This window comes from Melospiza melodia, chromosome 11 (assembly GCF_035770615.1).
Source record: "Melospiza melodia melodia isolate bMelMel2 chromosome 11, bMelMel2.pri, whole genome shotgun sequence".
NCBI lineage: Eukaryota > Metazoa > Chordata > Aves > Passeriformes > Passerellidae > Melospiza > Melospiza melodia.
Window position 1 is genome coordinate 2,741,246 of NC_086204.1, and position 26,028 is coordinate 2,767,273.

Consider the following 26,028-nt stretch of genomic DNA (forward strand, 5'->3'; position numbering starts at 1 on the left):
CTGGCAGCAATTTAGGAAGGGTATTGTTAAAAACAGTACAGAAATTGTGTCTCCATTAGCACTATCTAAACAAATGTATCACTTTGTTGTAAGTATAATAACACATTTATCTTTTTCTTTGGTTGCTTGCTGAAAAGGAAAAAGAGCTTTCATTTTGATTTTACCATAAGGTATCAGTTCCTTTTAGGTTCCCTCTCCCAGCTCCTCTCTCTTTTCCCAGTGAACTGGTGATTTGTGCCTTGTTTAACAGCTCCTGCAGGTCTGGGATGCACAGTTTGTGCTTTGGGTTGAATTCTGCTCACTGCTTTGAAACCATGGCATCTGCTGGCAGAATGCAGCATTGAAAGTGACTGCTGTGCCTTTGGACCACACATTTGGGCTCCCAGGATGTAGACTGAGTGGGAATGAAGGAGTTGGTCAGAGAGCAGCTTAGAGCAGTACAGCATGGAGAATGTGGGGTTTTTTCCTTGCCTTTTCCCTTAGCCATCAGAAGACAGCATAGCTCCAGAAGGATCAGGATTGAGAAAAGGCTTTTCAGTTCCCATCTGTTGGAGCTGGAGTGCTGTAGGTGGCACTCAGTGGCTCAGGGTGAGGATCAGCTGTGCAGTGTCTGAGTGCACACCAGCAAATCTCCTCCCTGTAATCAAAAATTTGAGGACTAGTCTCTTACTGGCAGAGCACCCCAAACATATGGGACTTCTCTGAGCTCAAGAAAGAGAAGACAGATGTGTGCTGGCAGTGGAGCTGTGCTCTCTGAGCTGCCTCCAAACCCCCCATGCTCTGCAGGGTCCCTGATATGAATCATATGATTATTGGGCATTTTTTAGTTTGTACTCAGCACACAAAGTTCCTGCAACTCCCTCCCCCTTGAGGCCAGAGGTGAATGGCTTCTCCAAGGCCAGCTTTCAAGGCAGTGGTCCAGGTAGAAACAAGCAGCACTACCTAGAAATTCATTGCAAAAGAATTCTCCCAGAATCCTGGCATTGGCTCTGTTAAACAAGTCCTAGTGGTGCAAGGAAAGCCCAGCCAGTCTCTAGGATGTAGCTGTATGTGATGAGCTGCTTCACAACTCTCTTGCCAGCTGTCCCTGTTCTGACCCCGCTCTCTCCCCGTGCCCTTGTTCTGTTTGTCATGGCAAAGGTTGGCGCATGAACTGCCTGTGATGGACTGCAATGGTGCCAAAGCTTTGTCCTGGTCTTCTGCAGCACCTGCTGACCTTACCTGGAAGCACAGGGGCTGGCTGGGAGGAGGGGGGTTCTCAAAGGAAATGAAGTGCCATTGCAGCTCCTCTGAGTTACACTGGGTGACTGACTGTGTCTGTGAGCTCTGGGAGAAGCCCTGGTTGCTGAATTCTGAAGGAGCAGTGCAATCCAGGCAGCACCTGGGGAGCTGAGACCCTGGGGATGGGGTGGGCCTCTCACCACGAGGGGCATGTCACTGATGTGTCTCTGCATTGCTTTCTTGAAAGAAACCCTGTGGTGTCTGAGGCCTGAGAGTCAGCTCTCACAATTCCCAGTGCAGCTGGATTGCTGGGCTGGTGTCACCCACTGTAATTCAGTGCCCAGCACAGCTCATGCCCTGTGGCTTCTGGATAGCCCTTGCATGGATCTGGGGAGCAGCCTGGCTGTTGGAAATGGAAGCACTGCTCACTTGTCAGGGCAAGGGCTGGATCACTGCCTGCCTGGTTATGTGTTTACCAAAAGCTTTTGGGAGCACTTCCCAGCTCTTGCTCCCAGTTCCCTTGGATTGGAGGGCTCCCGGGCAGTAGGGAGCACAGATTACACTGATCCTGCCTGCTGTGTGTCTCAGAGGCCCTGCAGGGCAGTGGCTGAGCAGTCCAGGCCATTGCTCTGAGTGCTTCTCCTCAAACACACCCTGCAGCAGCTGCTGGACCTGAATCTGGCTGGCCAACAGGGGCCTGGTCCCTCCTCTGGCTCAGCAGAGCTCATCTTACCTGCTGGTTACTGCAGGAAACTCCTTGGGCAGCTGCTGGAAATGCAACAGGAGTGCAGCAGAGGAGAGTCAAGGCTCGAGAAATGATGGATGTCCTGTTGGTTATGTCCAGCCCACCACAGGAAAGTGAAGATGCTGGAAAGGAGGTTTTTGGGAAGGCTGAGAGGAGACTCATGTGATGTGTCATGAGGACCTGGTGTTGCTTTGTCCCTTGTTTGGTTTGGCCCTGGTGGACGCAGGACAGTGTTAGCCAGCAGACAGCTGGAGTTGCCCAGGGGGCAGGACAGATTTCATGTCATAGGTGAGTGGTGGTGGTGGTGCCTGGCCTGAAATGGCCCAGAGGCCTGACAGTCCTTCAGTGACAGAAGTCCTCTCTTTTCTGTTGCCTCCTTCAGGACTTGACTGGAATAAAGATGGGTGCCTGAGACCCTCCTGGTCACATCAATTACTGCTAAAAATCACAAACTTGGGCCACGTCTGGCATTAAATTGCAGCTGAGGTGGCAGGGCCTTCAGAAGCCTTGTGGGTAAAAAAAAGAAAAAAAAAGCCTTGGGCATGTGGAGTTAACCCTCTGTGGAATTAACCCTAGCTACCTTTCCAGAGTTGGGAGATATTTCAGTTGCAGGGCTGTGATAGGAGGAAGAATGAAAGCAGCTGTTACCGAGGTGAAAGGATTCTGAATTCATGTTTTGGGATCTTGAGATCCTGAAGAACAAAAATTGGGAAGAGCATGAAGGAAGAAATGAAGAGCAAGCATGGTCTTCTCATCTTTTCTCTCATCCACAAGAAGAACAGCTGTTTTGATAAGCTGCATTTCCAGAGACTCGTGTGCAAGAGCAGAGTTCCCAGGAGGATGTGTGACAGGACTAGGCTGGCTGAGCTGAAATCCAGCTGCATTGCTTCAGGAGCAGCCTGTGCATCGCTGTGGGCCCTGATAAATGGTGGCTGAAGCAAATGATGTATTTCAGAGTTGGCCCTGAGCTCTCTGCAGTGGGAATCAGAGCTCTCAGGGGAACAAGAATGAGTTTTCTGCTGGAACTGGACATAGTTGGTTTGTTCAGAGCTCAGAGCAAAGCCATCAGTAGCTGAGACATCACTGGGTGGCTGTGGTGCTTCCCTCTTGGTGAGTGGGACTCACTTTCTGCCAGCCTCCAAACCCAGGGAGCTGAAGGAAAGAGAAGAGAGCTGAGCCTCTGTTGTGTGCCTCTCCCAACAGCTCTGTGGTTTTCTCCTTTCCCTTTGCAAACTTGGAGCTGGAAACGTCCTGTTTGTAGGAGATGTGTTTGCTGGGCCCTGCAGAGGTGTTTGCAAAGATGGGACCTTCCTGCCTTCCAGCGCGGAATCAGGCACTTGGTCACTTTGTCCTGTGCTTGAGGAGAGCAGCGAGGGTGCAGTGCCTGAGGGTGTGAGGTACAAAGGGAGCAATGGCCCTGGCTTTTTCTTAAAGATGGATCAGCAGAGCTGAGCCAAAGCAAGAGGCTGTTTGCAAAATCGTGCTCTGCTTTAGACCAGAGGGAATTCTGGCTGAGTCATGTTCACTGCAGTTTTATGGCATCCTTTCCTTGGGGCTTAGAGGAAAGTGTCCAACCTGTGCTGATCGCACAGGTTAACAACCTTTGTGCATTTGGTGCATTTCTGATCTGTGCTGGAAACAGCATAGAAAGACCTGCAGTATTTATGCTACTCCCAGCTAAATTCTGGATGAAAGCAATGCTGGATGGATTTTTCTGACCACTGGGGGATGCACAGGAAGAGAAACATGAGAAGTCTGTGTTTGTGTGCTTCCTACCTGTTTCCTGTGCTCAGTCACTGAGAAATGTGTGTCTTGCCTGTGCAGTCACTTCCCTCTGCTGAGCTGTAGCTCCTCCAAACATGTGGATGTGCTCCTGTGGTCTTCTGCTCACCCTGTGGGTCCTTCTCTGACCTCTGTTGCCACTGAAGGGAGCAATGGCTCTGCAGGCCCTTCTGGCCTGCCTTCCTCCTCGTCCATTTCTTCCTTCTCTTGTCTTTGCCCCCTAATTCCTGCTGGGTTTGACTGTGGCCTCATTGCCTTTCTTCACCCTCATCTTCCTGGCGGGGCCCAGAGCAGAGGGGCTCTCCAGATGTGTGTGGCGTTGTCTCCGGCTGTTTCTGGGGCTGGTGTGCCCTTGGCTGGGCTGGGCCCTGCTATGGCTGCGTGTCCGGTGCCGGGGCTGTGCCTGTGGAAGCTGCCGGCAGCAGGGAGGCCATGAGGGCGCGGCCATGAGGGCGCGGCCATGAGGGCGCGGCCATGAGGGCGCGGCCATGAGGGCGCGGCCATGAGGGCGCGGCCATGAGGGCGCGGCCATGAGGGCGCGGCCATGAGGGCGCGGCCATGAGGGCGCGGCCATGAGGGCGCGGCCATGAGGGCGCGGCCATGAGGGCGCGGCCATGCCAGTGCTGCCGCAGTAATGGCAGGTCCCGGCTTGTAACGCGGCAGGGCTACGACTCGAGGGCGTGCCGGCCGTGGCACCCGGCTCCAAGGGGAAATGTGCCGGCCGTGGCACCCGGCTCCAAGGGGAAATGTGCCGGCCGTGGCACCCGGCTCCATGGGAGATGTGCCGGCTGTAGCACATGGCTTCATGGGAGATGTGTCCCATAGGAGATGTGCCGGCCGTGGTACCCGGCTCCAAGGGAGTTGTGCCCCACAGGAGATGTTCTGGCCGTGGCACCCGGCTCCAAGGGAGATGTGCCGGCCGTGGCACCCGGCTCCAAGGGGGTACACGGTGAGGCCGTGCGGGCACAGCGCCCCGGACTCCAGTCAGTAACGCCCAGCGCTGTGTGTTGTGGTGGCACAGATCCGTTTCCTCGCAGTTGGAGGCCGTGTGTCTGTGGTGACTGCCACGCCGTCCAAGCATGTTTCTCTGTGGAGCGTGAGGGAGGGAGGAAGAGCCTTTCTGCCGTAGGCTGTGCTGCCCCGTAGGCTGTGCTCCCCCCTAGGCCGTGCTCCTGCCGCCCCTGCAGGCTCCCGGTGCTGGCAGGGGCCTCGAGAGGAGGCTGGAGTGGCGCTTGCATCCTGTCCGTCCCTGCTGCATGCTGGAATGCCACCTATGCAGTGAGTATGGCGCGGGGTGGAGGCGAGCTGCTAACAACTCTCTTCTCTTTGCCTCTAGCCCCGACGAAGAATCTTCGCAGAAGTTCATTCCCTTTGTCGGGGTGAGTGTTGTCGTGGTGATGCTGTCTCAAGCAAGCTGGGATGTGTTCTCAGGTGTTAACCCAAACTTACCAGGTTTCTGGAGTGGAGCAGAAGCCGTTGGGTGCTCTAAGGCAAATGATCAGTGTGAAAATCTGTCTCATGGTTGGATGCAGCTGCCTGATATTTAAGCAAACCTCTAAGACACTTCAACAAACTACAGGGTGTATTTTACTTCTCAGACAGGAATGTGATGTGTCCCTGGAAACCTGATCATAGGGATGCTGTGCCTAGCATTGCCCTGGTTGATTGCTTTGGCCAAATTTGCTGTTTCACTGTGATTTCTCTGCATGCTTGTCACTGATGGTCTCCCATCCTCTTAGCATCCCATCTGTTCCTGGGAAGTTAAGAGTACATCCTGGCAGGAAGGCAATTTATACCCCTGTTATTTATTTGGGATAGTCCCTCGTTTTTCCCCTGTCCTTAAGTGTTCCCATCTGAGGTGCAGAGTGTCTGGACAGGGCCATGTTTGTTCTTCTGTCACTGTATTTCATGCACTGTGTGCTCTTTGCCTTTTGTAGCTCCCCTCCCCTTATTTGATCATGCTCTTCAATGCATTAAGTTTTAGGTGTAAAGTCGTTGACCTGCAGCTAGAAGAAAACCCTTGGCTGCTCTTCAGCTCTGGGGTCTCCTCTTCCCAGTTCCTGCTGCTGCCTTGCCCGCTGGCCTTGCTGTGCCTGCTCGGTGTGACCCTGACACGTCCCCTCTGTGTCCCCTCCGTGTCCCTCAGTGCATCAGAGCTCCTCTGAAATCCCTAGGCATTTAAAGAGCTTAGTCTCTCTTGCCCTCAGGCTGACCCTGCTTTCACTCTGTGTCTCCTCATAGTGAGAGTGTCTCTCTGCAGTATTCCTGAGATGACAATCTGCTTTTGTTTGTTGATGGGGAGAGGCCTTCTGCAAAGGCAGAGAGACACATCTCCCCAATTTGTGCCCTGCTGATGAGCTTTGCTGGCAACTTGTATCTACCATGAACTGCAATTTCTGCTGAAGGACTGCTCTTACAAAACAGTTGTTTCACCTTTCCCACTAACATGGAAAGCCTAGAGGACTTGGAACATCCCAGACTGTTGTTGGGCTCTGCAAGCTTTTTTTTCAGGACTGATTTAGTCCTGTATTTTGTGCAAGCAAATGGGGCTCAGAGTGCTTCTCCAGTTTCTCTGAAATGATTGTCATCCTGACATTAGCAGTGCTTTTCCAGTCTGGATTTGGTTATGTGAAAGTGGTGGAATTGCTTTGGTGTGTACATACCATTGCCAGCCCCCCAAAAAACTTGCCTTGAAAGCACAGACTGACTTCCTGTGTCACTGGTGGTGAGGGTGAAATCCGTGCTGCTTGCTCCTGATTCTGAAGCATTCCTGACCCAGTGAAATCCCAGTTGCAGGTGTCTCACAAAGTCTGAGGCTGGACACGAGCACTGAGGCTCTTCCCTTCAGCTGCAGCCTGCTCAGAGCTGTTGGACAAGGAAGAGAGGGAGCCAGTGACTTCTGGGTTTGCAGCTGATGTTGGCTGCACTTTTAGGGTGCAAAGCCTGGTGTCCTGCAGCTGGACTGTGCAGTCTGTGCCCCAGAAATGGGCAGGGCAGTGCCATGCTGCTCAGCTGGGCTCAGAGTGGTGGGAGTGGAGCCTTGCAAGGGGCCAGGCTCAGGCTGCCTTGGGCTGACAGGCAGTGTCCAGGAGAGTTAACAGGATGTGCCTCTTCCTGGAGGGACAGGGGGCTGGCTGTGCAGCTTTCCTGGATGGAGGCCTGCTGGACCTGCAGTGTTCTCATGCCCCTCCTGAGTGGAGGGAAGGGAAAGTGTTTAACCTTGTGTTCCTGCCATGTGTCTGAACTTGAGCATCTTCAGTCAGCCAACCAGGAGGAAAAGGCCAGAAGAGATTTCCTGCCTGGCTCGCAGATCAAGGTGGCTGCAGGCAGTTTTCTGTGTGGCTGGTCCCTCCCCTAACCCTGCTCCCCTTGTTCACAGGCAGTGACAGTTTGTGGAACATCCTCTTGGTGTTTAACACATACAGCACAAATGCCTCCTCTCCCAAGCCAGTGAGCCCTCAGGGAGCCTGTGTACACACTGCTGAATTCATGGGGGCTTTTTCAAGACTGCATCTAAATGAGAATCCACCAGAGAGCCTGACAACTCACCAGGATCTACTGTTGAGCATATATCTCCCTGTCCCCTAAACTCTGCAAAGCATTTTGCTTCTAAGAATTAACTTTTTTTTTTTTCCTTTTTGTTTTTGGACCCTGTATTACAGAAATGTGCTCCCTAGAGATGTGGTCCAGACATGGTCATGTCTGAAATTATTGAACTTCTGTTTTCAAACCACACAGCCTGTGTGTCATCAGTGCTCATTCTAAAGCAGTTTTTATTGACCTGAGCTCCCTTGGCAGCTCTCTCCCATTTGTCAGCATTTGTGTAGGGTAGACATTAGCCCTGGAGACAAGTTTCTTAAGGGCCTTAAAAAGGCTCTCTTCTCTGCAGTGTTAAGAGTGATGATCCCTGTGTACCATAGCAGATTATCACTGCAGAAGGCCTCTGCTTTTATATCACCAAGGGCCTCTTTATCTTTCTAGGCATGGTGTGTTCTTGGGAGTTTGTTTGCAGCATGTTCTGTTCCACAAGCTATTGCCAGTGACATTTGTCATTAATCTTGGTGTAGCAGCTGGTGACTGGCCACACACGTTTGTGCCCTTATTTCAGTGTGATCTGGATCCTTCTGACCTGTCCATGTGGTGGTTTGTCCCTGTCTGCCTCCAGAGGCTTTGCTAGGGGCTTTATCTTCTTTGTTGGACACTCCCCTTGTTTAGAGAATGGATAACTCTGATCAGAAGCTGTTCTTTGTTGCTTCTGTGGTTTCCTCACAAACCCCAGCTATGCTGCAGTGGAAGCAGCGTGTCTGTAATCAGCAGGTGCATCAGAGCAGTGCTGAAGGGATATTTCTGACCCTTCTCCTCCCTGTAGCTGATGGCTGCAGAGCTGGGCAGGTGTGTGACAGCCCTGCAGGGTCTGTGCTGTCCCTTGTGTGGGTCAGGGCAGGGCTGTGAGCTGGCACTGCTTGGCTGGACATTGCCAGGACCTGCCTGGCTCTCAGAGGACTCCTGAACTCCTCTGACTGCAGGGACAGTGCCTTGGGGAGTGCAGAGATGAGCTCAGGGCTGGGGTTTGGGTTCCTCAAGTTCAGGGAGCTCTTGTTTGATAGAGCTCTTCTGTTTTGCCCCCTTTAGGTGGTGAAGGTTGGAATAGTGGAACAATCTTCTGCAACATCAGGTAAGGACCATCCTGTGAGTGCTTTCTGTGTGCTGCAGCATGGCAGCCTGACCTCACAGGCTGGGCAGACTCCTCCATCACTGATGCCTTGGAGCTGGGAGGTGGAGTTGGATTTTATTAGCTCCCAGTGGTTTGTCTGCAGAAAGAGAGCCTTCTCTCTTGGGAGAGGCCCTTTTTTCTTTGTTACTTTACATGGAGCTTCAGGCCAGCTGAAATTCCCACACCTACATCCAGGGAAGCTCTACTCTCAGGCTTGTGCAAACACCATTTTTCTAATGTTGTCAGTGGGGTGGATTCACTGTTACACTTGTTTGAGGTTCCTGCTTCCTTCCTTGTTTGAGGCCTGAGGAGGCAGTTCATAAGAAGTCCATGCCCGTCTCCCTGCAGTGGGCTCAATTCCTGAATGAAATTGATCTCAGTGCCTGGGAGCTTCAGGGTGGGCAACATTTTAGGCCCATTTATTTTTTACTGGGGGAGTGCAAAGCTGATATGCAGAAGAACACTGTCTGCTTACACACACAGACATGGAGTGGTGCTGTTTTGTCAATGTGAACTTATTTTTTCCCTCCATATGCACAGGACTGTTGTTTTCCTTGTGTTGGGATTGTTTCTTGTTTTGCTTCACTGTCAAACCCAGATTCTTGTGGCCTGGGTGACACACAGGATTGTGCATGGAGGCTGCCCTTCTGTGGGTCACTCCTTGCTGCCACAGTGCTCCCACCATCCCAAAGGGCCAGCAGGAAGGGGATGAGCCCTTGGTTGGGGAGGGTGGAGGCAGATGGAAGGGGGAGATCCCTGTGGTTGCCCAGAGGTGCTGGATTCCAGGAGTGGTGCTGCCCTGCAGTGGTTGCAGGGGGAGATTCCCTGTAGGAAGGAGATCAGTGGGCTGGGCTGTGGCTGTGCAGGAGGCTCAGAATCAGCTGGGAGCAAACCCTGGAGAGCAGATGCCAAAGGAGCAGCCCCAGGAGTGTCAGTGTCTGTGCAGGAGGCTCAGAATCAGCTGGGAGCAAACCCTAGGAGAGCAGATGCCAAAGGAGCAGCCCCAGGAGTGTCAGTGTCTGTGCAGGAGGCTCAGAATCAGCTGGGAGCAAACCCTGGAGAGCAGATGCCAAAGGAGCAGCCCCAGGAGTGTCAGTGTCTGTGCAGGAGGCTCAGAATCAGCTGGGAGCAAACCCTGGAGAGCAGATGCCAAAGGAGCAGCCCCAGGAGTGTCAGTGGCTGTGCCTGCCTTGGACCCAGACGCACAGAGCCCCTCAGAAGTGTGGAGCCAGTCAGAACTGATGGGCCAGCTGACCTCTGGATTGAATCTGAGCAAAACCTGTGCAGCAGGAGCGTGGACAGGGAGATTGAGCTTTATGCCAGTGTTGTGTGCTGTGTGACAAACCCAGACAAACAGTTTGGCTTCCTTTTTTTAAGGTGACTCTGATGACGCCGCTCCCTCAAGTTCCGTTGTCCTCTCTTCCACCCCGCCTTCCGTGTCTCCTGCTGTGAAAGAAGCCTCCCCCACGCCCCCTTCCTCACCATCTGTTACAGGCAGCTTCTCCTCCCCAAGGTAAACCATGTTTTGTCTCCTTACAGCTCCATTGGTTGGCTTATCTGGCATGCACGTGGCTGAGAACTGCAGAGGAAAACCAGTAGTTCTTCCTTCATCCCTAGCAAAGGAAGTTGTCGCCTTTCTCCTTCACATCTTTTGCCTCTGGAGTGACTGTGTCCTTGCTGAGGCTGCCAGGGGGCTGGGGAGGGCAGGGGGGATTTTACACTTAGGGGGAAGTCTGCATGTCTCAAGAGCAGGATTCTCTTGGGAAGATATGTATTCAAAAAAATTACTGACTCTTACTGCATGTGGGTGCCAGACTAATCCCTCATGATTGTTGTGTTTGTAAAGGCCAAGTGAGGGGAAGGTGACTCTCTGTGAGGGTAATGCTGGCAGTTGTAAGGTGGAACTGCAGCTCCTATTCACGTGTGTGCCTGAAAGCACATCTGAACAGCAAGGGGATTGCACCTACAGGTAATACTGAGCTCTGGTTTAGCTGAAAATTTTAGGGGTGAAGGGAGAAAACCCTTAGAAAGCTGCCAGTAAGACTTGGCCTGGCCAGGACTCTTCATTTTGTTGCTGCACAAAACATTGGTGTAGCTGTCTGACGCTCTGTGTGCAGCTCTGATACTCAGAGGCACTTCATGAAGTTCCCCTTGATTTTGTTAACTCCCCTGAGCCTCTAAGGGAACATAGCAGCAGTCTTGTGAGAAGGGGAAACTAGAAACATTTGAACTCTGCCGTTGAGGAGAGGAGAGGAAAATGATAAACCACTCAAGGTGTGCAAAGTCAGGGGGGGTTGGGTTTGCAGAGAGGGGCAGAGCACTGGGACAGGTGCCCAGGGAGGTTGTGGAGTCTCTCTCTCTCTCTGGGGACATCCCAAAGCCCCCTGGCTGCATCCCTGCATCACCTGCTGCAGGACTGGGTCCCCTCTAGGGGTCTCTTCCCCAGCAGTTCTGGGGTTCTCTGAAGCTGTGGCACAACAGCTGGGGGCACACAGTGACACTGCAAGAGCTCAGTTAAAAGGGAGAGAGGAAGGGACCACATCTGCCCCTGCTGCTTCTGTGGCAGCAGCATCAGCAGGTCAAAGAGGGGTCAGACAGATTCACAGACAGCAGATCCATTAATGGCTACTAAAGGATGGTTCAGGGACCTCCTCTCTAGCATTCCCTGTTGTCAGGCTGTGGAAGTGCCAGGGCATGCTCTGAGGCTGGGCTGATGTGCTCTGCCTAAGCACCATCCCCTGCTGTGCCTGCTGGGGACAGAATGGGACCTTTCATCCCACTCCAGGGTGTCCTGCAGTGACCTTTAACCTCTGACCTCTTAGAGTGGCTGAAGAGTTCCCTTTGAACAGGAGGCAATGGAGATGTGACAGTGCCAGTTTAGGTGCCCAGCCCTGGAAGGTGTTAGTGCCCATTCACCAGTGCCAGGGCCCAGTTCCCAGGCCCCTCCTGGTGTGTCCCTGTGCTTGGGTGGCAGGAGAGCCCCTGTGCCCCAGCAGCAGCTGCCTGGCAGTGCAGAGAGAGAGAGCTGGGGGCTGGCCAGGCTCCAGGGAGCAGAGCTGAATTCTTGTGTGTGAGCTTTGTGTGTGGGTTTTCCAAAGGTGGAAGTAGTTTGGAAACTGGTGACCCCAAGAGCATGGAATATTAAAGCTGTGAGCCATGGATGTGATAAATCTGAACCTGATACCCCAGCTCTAGGAATCTGGTACTTTTTGGTTTCATGCTGTGTGGCAAAATCATCAAGAAATGAGGAATTGCAGGCTCAACATTGTTCCATCTCCCCTGATCTCTAAGTGACAGCACAGGGGGTGGAGGGTGTAAAACTGAATGATTGAGCCGTGTGTTTAACTGGGAAGGGAACATAAAATCTTGCCTGGGCCTGGTGAATATTGGGATGCTTTGTCTTTATGACTGAGTTGAGAAATGTGATGCAAAGGAGATTTGCAACTCAATCAAAGCATCATCCTGAAAGAATCTCACTTCTGAGTATTGCCCTGAGAACCAAAACCCTGGTTTTAGTCATCAAAGATGAACTCTGCTTTGCAGTCTGACTTTTAGCTGAATAAATGGCAAAGAAAAGGAAATGAGAGGACTGTAGGGATGGGGTGTCCTTGTTTTACCTTGAGTTCCTTATTAGACGGGCGGTGCAGAGGGATGCATATTTCATTCAAGATCACAGATTTATCTTCCTTAACAACTGCCATTTCTCAAACTGGGGACACAGACTAGTAGATAAATTTAGGTTTTTGTCTAGTACTTGTGTATTATTCAACACTGGTTGTCACTGTGTAGGAAGAAGTATAGGCTGTCACTTGTAGGTCTGCTCCCCTCAGGGTTATCAGTGAGAGGCAGGGGCAGGAAAGGGCTGGAGCTTCCCAGGCTGCTCATCTTACCTTTGCTGGCTCAGGAAAACCTGGCAGCAGGTTTTGGTGATGCACAGCTGCTACCACGTGATGCAAGGAGTTGTCAACAAGAGAGCATATCCTGAAATCTGCTGTTGTTTAGCAGACATCACAGGGCTGGCAGAACATTTTTTTTCCAGCAGTGGAATTCCCCAGCAAGTGGCAAGGCTTGGGGAGAGGCAGTTGCAAGAAGCAAGTCAGGGAGACTGGGAATTGAGTGCCTGATGTTGAGGGACCTGCCAAGTGCTTGTTCACCCCAGCTGAGAGTTGGTTTTGGCAGTGCTGTGCCTGGACAGAGTCACTCATCAGTGCTCAGAGGGCAGCAGCAAGCTGCTTACAAGCCTCTTTTCCCTCTCAAAGATGAAGTAATCTGGGCCACCTCAGGAGCTGCCTTTGCTGCTGTGTCACAGGGGGAAGTGCTTGTGTGCTCCCTTGCCCACTGCTCGCCCTCGTGACTGCAGCAGGTCAGCTTGTCTCAGCTCACTGAGGTTCTGTGCAGTGGGACCCAACCTGCATCTCTCAGGGGTGGCTTCTTGGGCTTCTGTAATTGCAGAGTCTCACTATGAAATGGCACTGCCTGAGTGCCCAAAGAGCCAGCAGTTTATCCTCTGACCAGCAATGCAGCCACTCTGACAGAGCCCTGCTGAGAGGCACGCAGGAATTACCACCTCCTCTTGTTTCCCAGCCAGGGCCTCGGTGCTGAGCTGATGGGCCTGCAGGTGGATTACTGGATTGCAGCTCCACCCGTGGACAGGAAGAGAGACCCAGAGAAGAAGGACCCCTCCACCACCAAAAACACACTGAAATGCACTTTCCGGTCCCTGCAGGTCAGCAGGCTCCCCGCCAGCGGCGAGATCGCCACCACGCCAACCATGTCCATGACTGTGGTGACAAAGGAGAAGAACAAGAAAGGTGAGGTGTCCTTCTGTCCCTGTCACATTTCCTGAAAAATCCCCAGAATTTCTTCTCCTGAGAAGCTTCAGAAAAGAATGAAAACAATCATTATCTGATTGCTTCTGCTGTGTTTGCTGCTTTGGAATGTGGTCTGGAGATCGTTTACCAACAGGTGCCTGTTTAATTGGTTTCCTGTGAATTGTTTTTACTTAATGACCAATCACCATCAGCTGTGTCAGACTCTGAGGAGTCAGTCACGAGTTTTTACTATTCATTCTTGTTAAGCCTTCTGTCTGTATCCTTCTCTTGCTTTAGAATAGTTTTAGTATAGTATAATATAATATTATATATAATATTATAGGATATTATATGTTATATGTATATGTTATATGTTATACATTATATATTATATATTATATATTATATATTATATATTATATATTATATATTATATATTATATATTATATATTATATATTATATATTATACATTACATATTATATATTATATATTATACATTACATATTATATATTATAATATCAGCCTTCTGAGAACGTGGAGTCAGATTCCTCATCTCTCACCTCGTCCTGGGGACCTCACAAACTCAACATCCTTCTGTCCCTGTGCTGCTGCTCCAGGGCTGCCTGACTTGTCAGTGCTGGATTGCAGCACCTCAGTCCTATTTTTACCCCCAGAATCCAAATCAGTTGCTGAGGAGTGGCTGTGTGAAGTGACAGAGTTTGGAAGGGTGGTTGCTCTGCGTGAGGTGAAAAGGGGATGTGTTCACCCTGGTGGCTGAAGTTAAAAGATGGTATAGCCCAAAAGGGCAAAGGTGGGGACAGAGCAAGGACATGCCTGGACAGTTTCCCTGTGTTCCTTGGGAGCCTGCTGGTGCTGTGTTGGGATATTGGATTAGATAAGAGGCAGCTCATGCCCCAGCACCAGCGAGGGTAAATGAGCCCCTCCTTTCTGGCAGTGTGCTGGAAACTTGGGATAACTTTACTGTCTGGGATGGTATCCCCATCCTATGAGCCTTTAGCTCAAAAGAGCCACAGAGAATGAAAGAAGCATGTAAGGGAAAACAAAAGCCCAGCAAGTATCTCAGATCCCTGTGAGGTGACATAACAGGAGTACCCCTGAAGTGGAGTCTGTGGCCTCCCACTCTCCTCCTGCACCCACCCCACAAGAGCCAAGGAGGGCATTCAGAACCTGGAGCAAAGTCCTGGGAGGAGCAGCTGAACTGGGGGTGTTCAGCCCACAGAAGAGGAGGCTCAGGGTGACCTTATCACTCTCTACCTGAAAGGAGATTGGAGCAAGGTGGCAGTCAGTCTCTTCTCCCAGGTAATGAGGGACAGGGCATGAGGAAGTAGCCTCAAGGTTTGCCAGGGGAGATTTAGATTAGCTATTGGGAAAAATTTCTTCACCAAAAGAGTTGTGAAGCCCCAAAAGGGGCTGCCCAGGGCAGTGATGAAGCCACCATCCCCCCATGCTTGGAGGTATTTAAAAGATGTATACATGTGGCACTTGGGGACATGGTTTAGGGATGCAGTTGGCAGTGTTAGATTAGCAGTTCAATTCAATGACCCTGGAGATCTTTTCCAACCTCAGTAATTCCATGATTTTATAATTCTTATGCTTTTGCACAGAATGCTTGGTGGGTCAAAAGGAAGTAGAAGATAAATGCTCTCCTGATCTTAAACTTGTGGCTTCATTTTCTCAAACCAAACTAACAAAATGGCATTTTGAATGTTGTCAGCGATTTTGTGTTTGCTCCTGGCCTTGGTAATGTGAAACATTTTAGAAATTGAAAACAGCTCTGCAACAAATTATTTTCAAGGAAGCCCAAGGCAGTTCTGCATTTATAGTTTGCCTGCCAGTAGTTGTCCTTCACAACCTCCTCTGCCCGTGGGCCTGGGAGTCACTCCTGGTGGACTCTGAGGGAAGGCTGCCAGGGCCTCCTGGGCTGGAGGACATGGGTGCACAGCCCTGCAGCCAGGTCAGTGCCAGGCCAGCACAGCTGTGGTGCTGAGCTGCCAGCCCTGGTGACCCCCTTTGGGAGTGTCCTGCTGCTGGGACAGTCCTGAGACACTCCAAACGTTCTACCCTGGGGTGGCCCAGCCTGCAGCAGAGGTGTTCAACAGCACCAGCTTTTGTGAAACCAGTTTGTACATCTTTGCTCATGCATTTGGACAGTTTTTGGAGAGCTGGACCCTTTTTTAGTTCTCCTTATGACTTCCCTCCCCACCAGCCGCCCCCATTTTGTAATCCCTCCTGCTCTCCAGGCTGTGTTGAGCAGTGCAGCAGGCCTGGCACTGCAGGTGCAAATGTTTTCCCTGTATGGTGTCCCAACAGAGGGCCCAGCTCATGCCCTTTGGGATCAGGATTATGAGCTGGGAAGGCTTCACAAAGAGACATTTAGGAATAAGATGCTCATGTGCATCAGTGATGGTGCTCAGCACTGACAGACTCCTGCCAAAAAGGGAGGACCTTAGGAGTAAGAATTGTCAGACAGGAATGTTTAAATGCAAAAGCTCAAACAAGAATCAGTGCAGCTCCTGTGAGTGGCACAGATTGACCTTGTGCCGGTTTGCTTTTCTTCCAGTGATGTTTTTGCCCAAGAAAACAAAGGACAAGGAGGTTGAGTCAAAGAGCCAGTGTATTGAAGGAATCAGCAGGCTGATTTGCACAGCGAAACATCAGCAGAACATGCTGCGTGGTGAGTGCATCCCTCTGGGTGCTGGGGCAAGGCTCACATGCTGGGATTGTCCTCCAGGCAAAGGACAAAGCCAGCGTGGTTGGGATATTCCTGGGGAATGGGCTTCGGTGTGCCCAGCATGGGGAAGGCTTTAATAGGTCTGGGATGTGGGAAAATCCTCCTTTAGCTGGCTCTGAGTCAGTGCTCTGCATGAGGACAAGGGTTGGACAGGGCTTCATTCCCCTCTCTGTCATCCCCTGCTTCTCTTGCACATCTGGTGCAAGTGTTGTTGGTGGCAGGTGGTGACATTGTGGCTGCCCCTCCGGGCAGGACACTGGCACATGCTCATGCCACAGCCATATATGCATCTTGTAGACAGACCTGGAGTGTCTGTCAGTGGAGCTGGGCATCCAGGAGCAAAAATACCCCTGTAGCCTGTTCAGTTAGTCATCCCCAACAGAGATACCTGCTTGGGTCACCTCCTTCATCCTGGCCTGGTCCCTGGCAGGCATGAGGGGCGCTCACAGGACATGTGTCACCTCTCTGGGACACATGGGTGTCCTGGTGAGAGTGCCAGTGAGGAGAGACTGATGTCCATCTCTGTAAGAACGCATTTGCCCAAAAAAGATGATGAGGTGTTCTGAGGAAATGTGAGAAGCAGGATCAGGTGACGCTGCAATCAGCAGCGTGGGGAGCTCTGGTGTCAGTGAGTGATGCTCGAACAACAACCTGAGCTCTTCTCCCCAAACCTGGTGTGCTCCTTTCTCCCTGTGAGTGCAGCTGAGTGGGGCAGAGCAGCTGAGCGTGGCCAGGCTCCCTCTGCCGACTGCAGGGGAGTTCTGGCAGAGCTGCCTCAGGCTGCCCACTTCCCCTCAGCATTTCCTAACTCTGCTCTCCTTTCACCCTCCCCTGCAGTCCTGATCGACGGCGTGGAGTGGAACGACGTCAAGTTCTTTCAGCTGGCAGCACAGTGGTCCTCTCATGTCAAGCACTTTCCCATCTGCATATTTGGACACTCCAAATCCAACTTCTAGCTGTGCTCGGCGCAGGGACCTTCTGCCCATGCCGAGGACTGCACACCAGGAGCCAGGAACTGCGTGCCAACTCTGACTCGCGTCGCTCTGCCCTCTCCTGCAGAATTAATTACAGATGTGCTTGGATTACTTTGGAATTACTTTTTTCTATTAACTCTTAAGTTTACTACAAAGGAAGGAAACCCCTTTAAACAAAGGCAAAAAAAAAAAAAAAACCAACCAACCAACAAACCAGTCTTAAATATAGATGTGCTGACAACGTGAAGTTGTGGGGGAGTTGGCAGGAGCAGGCAACCTGCCCAAGAACACCTACCACTTACGAGCAGATAGCTGAGTAACTGCACTGCTTATTAACCTGAGACCTCATTGGTGTGAGTGGGCTGGGGGAGCCGTGGATCAGCTCAAACAGATTTGCAGAAGTTCGTGTGTGTTCCATGAGTTTGGCTCCCACTCTGTATTTCTAGGAGAAAAGGATGGCCAGTCTTTCTTCCTGCTGCCAAAGGATGAGAGATCAGCGAGTCTGGAGGGAGTTCAACTGTCTGGTGTGGAAAACAAAGCCACTTGCAGAGTTAGGGAGGTCTGGAGAGGAGATCCCCTTCGGAGCATGAAGCCTGCCATAGGGAGAGGCAGGTGTTGGTGCTGAAGCGATGCCTGAGGAGGGTTGGGCAGGAATAGGAATTAGGGAATCACTAAGTATAAGGAAACTCCCGTGTCCCAGGTCTGTGACAATGACCAAACCTGGCCAGTCTCTGTGTTCCCCAGCTGGCTGTGCTGCTGAGGGGCACCACGTCAGTGGGGTCGCTGCTATTACATGCTCACACCGATTATTTACCTGTCAATAAAACCTCGTCCAGCCTCGAAAGGGAAAGGATTTTTTTCAACAGCTGCAGATTTTTTTTAATGCTTTCTAAAAAAAAAAATAAAATAAAATAAAAACAAAAAAATAACAGGAAAAAATATTAATTTGCCAAAAAAACCCCACAAACCCAGGAAGATGAGCCGTTGTCTGTGGAGTGATGCATCACTGTAGTGGCTGGACTGGGAGCCAGGCAGGCATTCTGTGTGTCCAGCTGCCTTCCTGCCCATGTGTCACACTGCACACCTGGGGTGGCACAGGCTGCTCTGTCAGGTGCTGGCTGGGGTATGGGGAGCAGGGTGTTGTTGCAGTGTGGAAGAACAGACATCTCTGGCATTTCAGGCTAAGGGACTGAAATTTCTGATGGGCCCTTTTGGGTCCCCCCCTTGTGGGCAAGCCAGGCTCTGTGAGCATTTCCAGAAGGCACTTTTCTGAGGGCAGTGATGCTTTTCAACTCTTTTCTTTTATTTTCTTTTTCCCCTGAACCCTTACCCTTGGGTTTCCAAAGGTGTGGGGAGCCTGCTTTGCTCTGCACAGCAGGTCCTGCTCTGCCTGGGGCCCAGCTGGCTCCCAGGGCAGGTACTGGTGGTGTGCTCTGGCAGGGAACTTCTGAGGTGAGAGCTGCATCTTGTGCCTGTCACAGCTTGGGCTGCTTCACCAGCTGATGCTGTGGAACCTTTCCCAGCACAAGGGCACCCTCCATGGCCAGGGGCTGGGTATTCCCTTCAAATCAGCAGGGAGGAGGACACTGTCCCCAGCCTGGTGGCACGCTGCTGGGTAGGACACATTGTCTAGCTGCAATACTGTGTTCCTCCTGCCTGCTGTGGGCTGGCTCCTGGCTGTGGCAGAAGCTGGGCTGTAGGGGGATGTTGTTGTGTCCCTCAGCTGATGTTTTTGGGTGACCTGAGCTGATGCTCTGGGGCTGTACAGCGTTGCCTAGCAGCGGCAGCGTGGGAGAGGGTGTATAAGCACATCACATCTTTATCGAGGCTGTTGCATCAAAAAAAAAAGCTTTGTAAAAGGAGATTAGTCAGTGTGTGATTTCTCCCTCGAATCTCACACTGGTGTGACAAGGGTGATTGGGCTGGGTTCCAGCTGTATGCAGCCTGGGCAGCTCTGGTGGTGCTGCTGCAGAGGTGGGTTGGACTGACTGACTGACTGCAATAACTTTGTTTACTGGGGGGTGAGGGGAGAACCATCACTGTGCTCCTCTTTGTATTTCAACCTACTGTAAAGAAGAAATCTGGTAGCTAGGACAGGGTTTCCAGAGTCCTGCCTATCAAATGTGTGTTGCCCTGCTGTACTCTGTGTGTGTGTGTGTGTATGTGTGAGAGAAACACTTCTGCTCGTTGCATTTCATGTTGGTTTGTGTTTTGTTCTGACTTTATACGAGCAAATTCATCGGGAGCCTCTCTGTACACCTGAGGGCTTGATTTCCCCTGTGTGGAAAGCTGTTGTTGCTCTGAACTGTGTCTTCCATGCAAGAAAACATCCTGACTCCTCAGCCTTGTTATCCCAAAGGGAGTCCAGCATGGCAGGCTGGGCCTGCCTGTGGGCAGCTGTGTGCCCAGGGGTGGCTGTGGTGTTTCCTGGCCCTGGAGGCAAGGGCTGGCATGCAAATTTGGTGGCACAGCTCTGATCAGGTTGTTGTGCCTCTGTTGTTTCTCCCGTGGAGCCACTTTGTGCAGCTGTTTCTGTCCCTGTCTGGAGTGGAAACAGTTTTCTGTCTCTAAGAAAAAAGAGTGTCAAAGCACATGGCTCAGACTGCTTTGGGAAGGAGCTTTAGATCTGGTCCCATGAATGAGTGACTGATCTCAGGTTTCCCAGCTTCCCCACAGTTTCTGGGGAAGTTTCTTGCTGGGAGTGAGCTCCACTGACCTGAAGGATCACCACTGTGGGATGAGGAGAAGTTTCTGGGGCAGCAGAGGGCCCGTGCCTGCAGAGCTGTGCCAGCCCGTGGGGTTGGGTGGTCGTGGCCGTGTCAGTGAGTGCAGAAGGATGGCTCAGAGCAGAGAGCTCTGTGTTCAGCTCTGGAGAGTTTGGGCAGGGAAGGTGCATTTCAAATGAAGAAACTCAGGGGGGCTATCTCCCTCATGCTTGCTTTGGAGCTGTGTGGCCTGACAGCAAAGGCAGGGCCTGGGCTGGGCAGCACCTGAGTGGCTCTCTAGCCAGGAGGTGCTTTGAAGGTGGTGTCCCCTGGTGTGTCCCTTTCTCTGTGTCCCAGAGCCCACCCCAGCCCCCTCAGGGCCGGTGTCTCCTGCCCCTCTGGCTGTGGCTTCTCGGAGCTCTGGTTTCTGTTCCAGCTGCTGTGGGCCAGGCCCCCGGCTGGCTCTGGCTCGGGGTGAGCTCTGGGAGGGGCTGGCTCCGTGCTGAGCTGACCTAGTTTAGCAGCTCCGGAGAGCAGCTGAAAGATGGAAGGGGTTTGTGGCATCGTGTTGCACCCTGAGCGCTTCCTGCTCCTCTGGCTTGAGTTTCCTGGAGACAAAGGCTGGGCTCCAGCCCTGCCAGTGCTCAGCCAGGGCTGGCTCTCCTCGGTATCAGGGACATCTCGTGTGGCTGTCCCAGCTCCGTGCTGCGGTTCCCATCCAGCCCAGTTGTCACTTCCCGTGGCAGCGGTGACTGCAGAGCCCTCCTGAATTACACATGACTTCGGGGAGACCCGTGGTCTCTTTGGCTCTGTGTTGCTGCTTTAGTTAGAACAGGAGATAAAGCTTGTGGCTTTATCCTGCAGAGAGGGCAGGGGTAGGTGGCTGGAAGGTTTCTGGGGCTGAGGAGATGTGCTTGTTTGCTTTCCACCATCACCCTCAGCCAGGAACCACACTGCCCTGTGCTTAACCTGTGATTGCAGCAACGTCATGCTTCTCACCAGCAGCGTGTGCTGGCAGGAGCACTGGAGAGCCAGGACAGAGGATATTGCCCCTGGAATCTCCAAAGTTAAGAGGGAAATCATGTCAAGAGGCAGCAGAACCAGTGGTCTTTTTCTGCTGCTTGGTGTGCTAAGGGTTTGGGAAACTGGGATTAGGACAGTGGGGCCATGCTGCTGTAAAGGGCTTGGGACCCTGGAGCTTTCTGGAAATTAGGTTGGATGGGTCTGTCCCCTTGATCTCAGCAGATATTTGAGTGGTGGCATTTTAATGTAGCACTCTCTCTGGGCTTAACCTGACAGGAGAAGGCCAGAAATGAGCAGCAGCATCTCCTGGAGGTTTCCTGGAGCCTCTTCAATGGTATTCTCATGGGAGATGTTCCTGGCAGGGCTGGCTCCTGCAGGAAGGATCACTCTGGTGCTTTGGGACAGACTGGGGCAGAAGGGGACGTGCCAACTTGCGAAGCAGCAGGTTGCTGGTTTCCTTTAGGAAGAGGGCCACTGTTCTGGGGCCACATCCAGCCAGCTGCTGGCTGCAGCCCTGGCTGGGCAGTGGCTGGAGCGTGGCCTGCCTGGCTGTGGACGTGCCCCAGCCATGGGGAGCGCCTGAATCCCGGGGCTGCGTGCCACCAGGCTTGTCCGGCGTGAGAGGGGACGTTACCACTGTGTAGATTCCCGAGCTGTCCATCTGTTTCATTGTTGTATTGTTTGGGTTCTAGGGTTGTTTTTTATGAAGACAGATTAAATGTAAATAGCCTTTTTTTTGGAACAAACTGCAACGTGCTCGACCTCGTCAACTATTTTATGGTACTAATGCAACACTAATAAAACTGGACATGAAAGCACACACCCGTCCCCTGAGTCGTCTCTCAGCAGGGGCTGCTCTGGCATGCCCGGGGCACTTGTTTGCAGGAGGAAACAGCAGCATGGCTTTCTGCCCTGGGGGTTCTCTTGTGTTATTTATCCAGCTGCCACTTCCAGGGCAGAGCTGGTGGATTGGCACGTCCTTCCCAGCACCGAGCCCTCCCGTAGTTTTTGCAGCCCTGCTGCTCTCCCAGCTGCCTCCTCTCCCAGAAGGATCTGCTCACACCTCCTGCAGCTCTCCTGGACATGACAGCCCTCTCCAGCACTCAGTCCTCACCTCTGCACAGCAGGGAAGGACCAGGCTGGTGCTTGTTTCTCATCTGGGGGCTGCATTGGATGGACACGGTGGTGTTGGGGTACCAAGGGGAGCCTGAAGCTGTGTGTGCTCCTGGGAGGACTGTTGTTCAGGGATGTGTGGGATTCCAGGAACCTGGGCTTGGTGCTGGGGAGTCAGAAGGTGAAGAGAGAAAGGAAAGAGGAGAGCTAAGCTGTTGTTTTGAGGAAGGGAGGTGAAGAAGAAATTGTGAGAAATGGGCCTATGGCCACGGTCCTTAGGATCCAGGATGCTGGAGGCAGAAATGGGAATGCTGTGCTGGAGCAGCCTGTGTCCCTACACTGTCCTGACCCAAGGGTGAGGGATGGAGGGGTGGCAGCTGGTGGAGCCAAGAGCTGGGGTGAAGGGAGCCCCTCAGAGCAGGCCAGGCTGCTCTGCAGGGACACAGGTCTCTGTGGATAGCTCAGCTGCTCAGCCAGGTGCAGATGCATTTATGGCCCAAGCCCTTTGCTGGAAGAGGGGACACAAAGCCCACGCATGGTGGCACAGAGCAGGCATTGGATCATTCCAGGCAGGAGGAATGGGGGTAGCTCAGGAGAGGGCAAGATCAGTACTCTAGAGTGCAGAAACAGCACCTAAAGCCACGGAGGGGGTGGTGAAATGGGGGGGTGGGGGGAGACAAACACGTGAAGGCTGTGTTCTGGCTGGGTATTTTCTGCACAGGTTCATCTGTAAACTTGCACTGATGGCCTGGCTCTATGAAAGAGGCACATCCTGAACATCACCTTTCAGAGCCCATGGAGGAATCTGTCTCAGCAAGTGAATATGGGTGTGAGTGGAGAGGCTGGGGTGGTGGGAAGGCTCGTGTGCTGCTGGGGGAAGCAGAGGACCAGCCCCACATCAGCAGGGAGAGCACCAAGCCAAGGGCCCTTGGCACACTCTGCTGTTGCTGGGTAGAGAGGAGAAGGAAATGAGGGCTGGGTGGAACAAGAATGACTTTGGGTCAGAGTGCAGCAGGTTGCATGCAATGGGCCTGGAGAGCCTCCCTCATCCACATGCACTGGGACAGATGAATTTCTGCCTGGCAGCCCTGGCTCTCAAAGCACTGGCATCTTTCTTTTGCAGCTCTGGGTACCATGTGCTCAGACCTTCAGTACCATGGGAGAGGTGTCAAATGCAAGTTCTGCCTGCCAGGACGCACCAAAAGCCCTCTGGGAGGTCTGGGTTTGCGTGGTGGGAGTCAGTGGCACCCATGGGAGCGGGGTTTGGTGGTGGCAGATGGGGCATTGCAGGAGCTCTCTCCTTCCCAGGCTGAGTGTGGCAGCTCCAGCTCACCTCCCTCCCACTGCACAACACCCTGGCCCTGACCACAGCTGCTGCTTAACCTGGAAGAGGAACAGCAGGGAAGACCCAACACGTTTTTCTCGCTATGGATTAAACCACGATTTAGCATTTGGGAAAAGTAACCAAGGCCGTGTGACCGTCCGCTTCTCCGTGTGCAGCTACCGAGTGCGCTGGGACGCCATTTGTAAATATTTGCTCTGGATAATTTTTCTGTGTCCTGCTGGATTATTTTGAGCTCGGCAGAGTGGCCAAGCCCTCGTGTCCTGCGGTGTGCCCGGCGCCGGTGCCGGCACGCGCTCCCCCGGTGCCTCGGAAGGAGGAAATATCACAGCCCTGCTCCCCGGCGCACTGACCTTCCCTGGCTGACCGATTTTCACCCCCAGAAGTGTTTTCCTCACTCTGCCGTGCTCCTCGTGCACAGTGGGAACATAAAAGCAGAGCCCTGCGCCCTCCTGGCATCTGAGGACTGTCAGAAATTTGGTGATTAGGGTTGTTTCCCTAACACACAAAGCAAATTTTAACAAGAGCCCTGTTCTTTCTGAAAAATGTATGTATTTTGGGCAGTCTTATGTAGGTGTTTCAGTACTTTGTGAGAAGCGTGTTTAGAGTGCAGGCAGCAGCTCTGCCCAGCCCATACCCAGTAAAGGGTTTGACTGTTTGCACTGTTGATCACATACTCCAGCGAAGAGTTTCATGACAGATATTTTTTGGCCATCCTCAATTGTGTGACTGTGTGGAGAGGTCCTGGTTTGGGTAACACCAGGTGACTCTCCAGCTCTGTGCTGGAGCCAAAGGTACTCATCCTGCCTTGCCTGAGAGGTGATCAGTGGCCCAGGTCTGCTTTGCTGGCCATCAGAGGGGCAGCTTTTCACTGAGCACCACCATCCAGCCTTGGCCACGTGCGTGGAGAAGTCCTTGGGGGATGGTCTGTCGCCTTCACTGCTGCACTTTGTCAGCTCCTGCTGGGGACCTGCTGTAAAGGTGTTATGTACCACAGAATGGTGGTTTCTTGGGGTGTTTTTTGGCATCAGCCAGTTCCTGTAGGAGAGGAAGTGGCAGTGGCAATGTGCAAGTTTTGCAGAGTGATCTGGAGCTGACAGCTGTTCCACAACTGTGTAGCCACTGCAGGGCTGCTGGGGAGACACCTGGACAGGAGCTGGGCAGGGCTGTAGAAGAAGGGATGTACCTGTGTGGTTCAGCCCTGGTGTGCCCAGGAGCAGTGACACCCACAGCTCAGTGGGCAAGGGAAAGCTAAAGCCACCATTTCACCTCTCAGGCTGACCCCTGAGGAGGGGGGAAAGCCCCAGCGTGGCAGTGGGGACACAGGCACAGAGGGGACACCAGCGGGACAGTGCGGGAGTGGGAAGTGTGAGCAGGAGAGGTGTGTAGGGCTGGAGGGATGTGTGTGGGAAGCACACGGGTGTAGGTGTGAGCAGGAGGGGTGTGCACCAGGAGGGCTGTGTCCATGCAGGGACCCTGTTCCTGCCCTGGGTGTGCATGGCCTGTGGTGGCTGGGTGTGTGTGAGGAAGGTTGTGTGTGTGTGTATGTGTGTGTGTGTGGACAAGGCAGCGTGAGGGCTGTCCGAAATCACCAGTGGTGCCTGTACATGATGGAGGCTGTGTGTGAATACCAGCACATGAGACAGACTGTGAGTACAGGCACACACGTGTGAGCACAGGTGGTGTGTGTGTCAGTGTGTACCTGAGGACAGTCTCCACAGTGTGTGTGTCAGTGTGTGTGTGTGTGTGTGTGTCAGTGTGTGCCTGAGGACAGTCTCCACTGTGTGTGTCAGTGTGTACCTGAGGACAGTCTCCACAGTGTGTGTAGGGCGGCCCATGCCATGTCAGGGCATGAGGAGAGCAGAGCCTGAGTGAGGCCCAGAGAGCTGCGTGAGGAGGATTGTGTGAGGGTAGGGGTGTCGTGTGTGTGTACAGGCAGTCAGTGTGTGCCACAGGTGTGCACAGGCGGTCAGTGTGAGTGTAGGTGTGCACAGGCGGTCAGTGTGAGTGTGAGTGTGTGTGTGTGTGTGTGCGCCACAGGTGTGCACAGGCGGTCAGTGTGAGTGTGTGTGTGTGTGTCACAGGTGTGCACAGGCAGTCAGTGCGTGTGTGTGAGGGCGGGCGGTGTGCGAGGGCAGGCCGCGTGCGTGTGCAAGGAGAGGCTGTGTGTGTGAGCAGAGGGGCTCTGTGTGTGTGTGTGTGTGTGTGTGTGTGTGTGTGTGTGTGTGTGTGTGTGTGTGTGTGTGTGTGTGTGTGTGTGTGTGTGTGTGTGTGTGTGTGTGTGTGTGTGTGTGTGTGTGTGTGTGAGGAGGCCGTGCCGCTCGCTCCCGTCCCGTCCCTCCCCTCGCAGGCCGGAGCGCCGCCCTCACACGCCGCGGGCGGGCGGGCGGCTCTGGCTCGTTCCCCTCCTTCCTTCCTTCCTTCCTTCCCTCCCGCCGCTGCTGCCGCCGCCGCCGGGCCCGGGCCGCCGCCCCGCCCTCCGCCTCGCTCCCTCCCCGTCCGCCGGCGCGGCCCCTTTAATTCCCCCGCTCCCCTCCCCCGCCGCCCGCTCCAGCCTCCATTTTCCAGCGGATCCGGCACCTGGAGGCGGCGGGAGCGGCCCGCGCCCCGCACCCGGCCCGGTCGCGGGCATGGCCGCCAACATGTACCGGGTCGGAGGTAAGAGCGGCCGCGGCGGCGCCGCCCGCCCCGCGCTGCTTCCCGCGCGCGGCCGGCGCTCGGGGCCCGGCGGGGCAGGCCCGGGGCGGGGGCCGGGGCGGCGGGTGCGGGGCAGGGGCCCGGGGGCCGCCCGGGGAGGGAGGCCGGCCTGCCTGCCTGCCTGCCTGCCTGCCTGCCGCGGGGT

The 26,028-nt window shown here is 53.3% G+C and overlaps 2 protein-coding genes across 10 annotated transcripts in view; both read left to right on the plus strand.

The window, feature by feature from the left end:
* PACS2 (phosphofurin acidic cluster sorting protein 2) overlaps window positions 1-21,551 on the plus strand; it is a 79,314-nt gene extending 57,763 nt beyond the window's left edge. For 5 of the 7 annotated variants that reach the window (XM_063165304.1, XM_063165305.1, XM_063165306.1 and 2 more), the window contains exons 19-24: window positions 5,085-5,127; window positions 8,381-8,423; window positions 9,840-9,975; window positions 13,047-13,273; window positions 15,859-15,972; window positions 16,867-21,551. In XM_063165304.1, coding sequence (XP_063021374.1) covers window positions 5,085-5,127; window positions 8,381-8,423; window positions 9,840-9,975; window positions 13,047-13,273; window positions 15,859-15,972; window positions 16,867-16,985 — 682 coding nt within the window. In that variant the 3' untranslated portion in view covers window positions 16,986-21,551. Of the gene's footprint in view, window positions 1-137; window positions 4,095-5,084; window positions 5,128-8,380; window positions 8,424-9,839; window positions 9,976-13,046; window positions 13,274-15,858; window positions 15,973-16,866 lie in introns of those variants that run through there. The other 2 variants (XM_063165308.1, XM_063165309.1) reach the window with 2 other exon arrangements.
* Window positions 21,552-25,765: 4,214 nt separating this feature from the next.
* The window catches only part of MTA1 (metastasis associated 1), a 74,052-nt gene continuing 73,789 nt past the window's right edge, over window positions 25,766-26,028 (plus strand). For all 3 annotated transcript variants that reach the window (XM_063165311.1, XM_063165312.1, XM_063165313.1), the window contains exon 1: window positions 25,766-25,844. In XM_063165311.1, coding sequence (XP_063021381.1) covers window positions 25,817-25,844 — 28 coding nt within the window. In that variant the 5' untranslated portion in view covers window positions 25,766-25,816. The remainder of the gene's footprint in view (window positions 25,845-26,028) is intronic.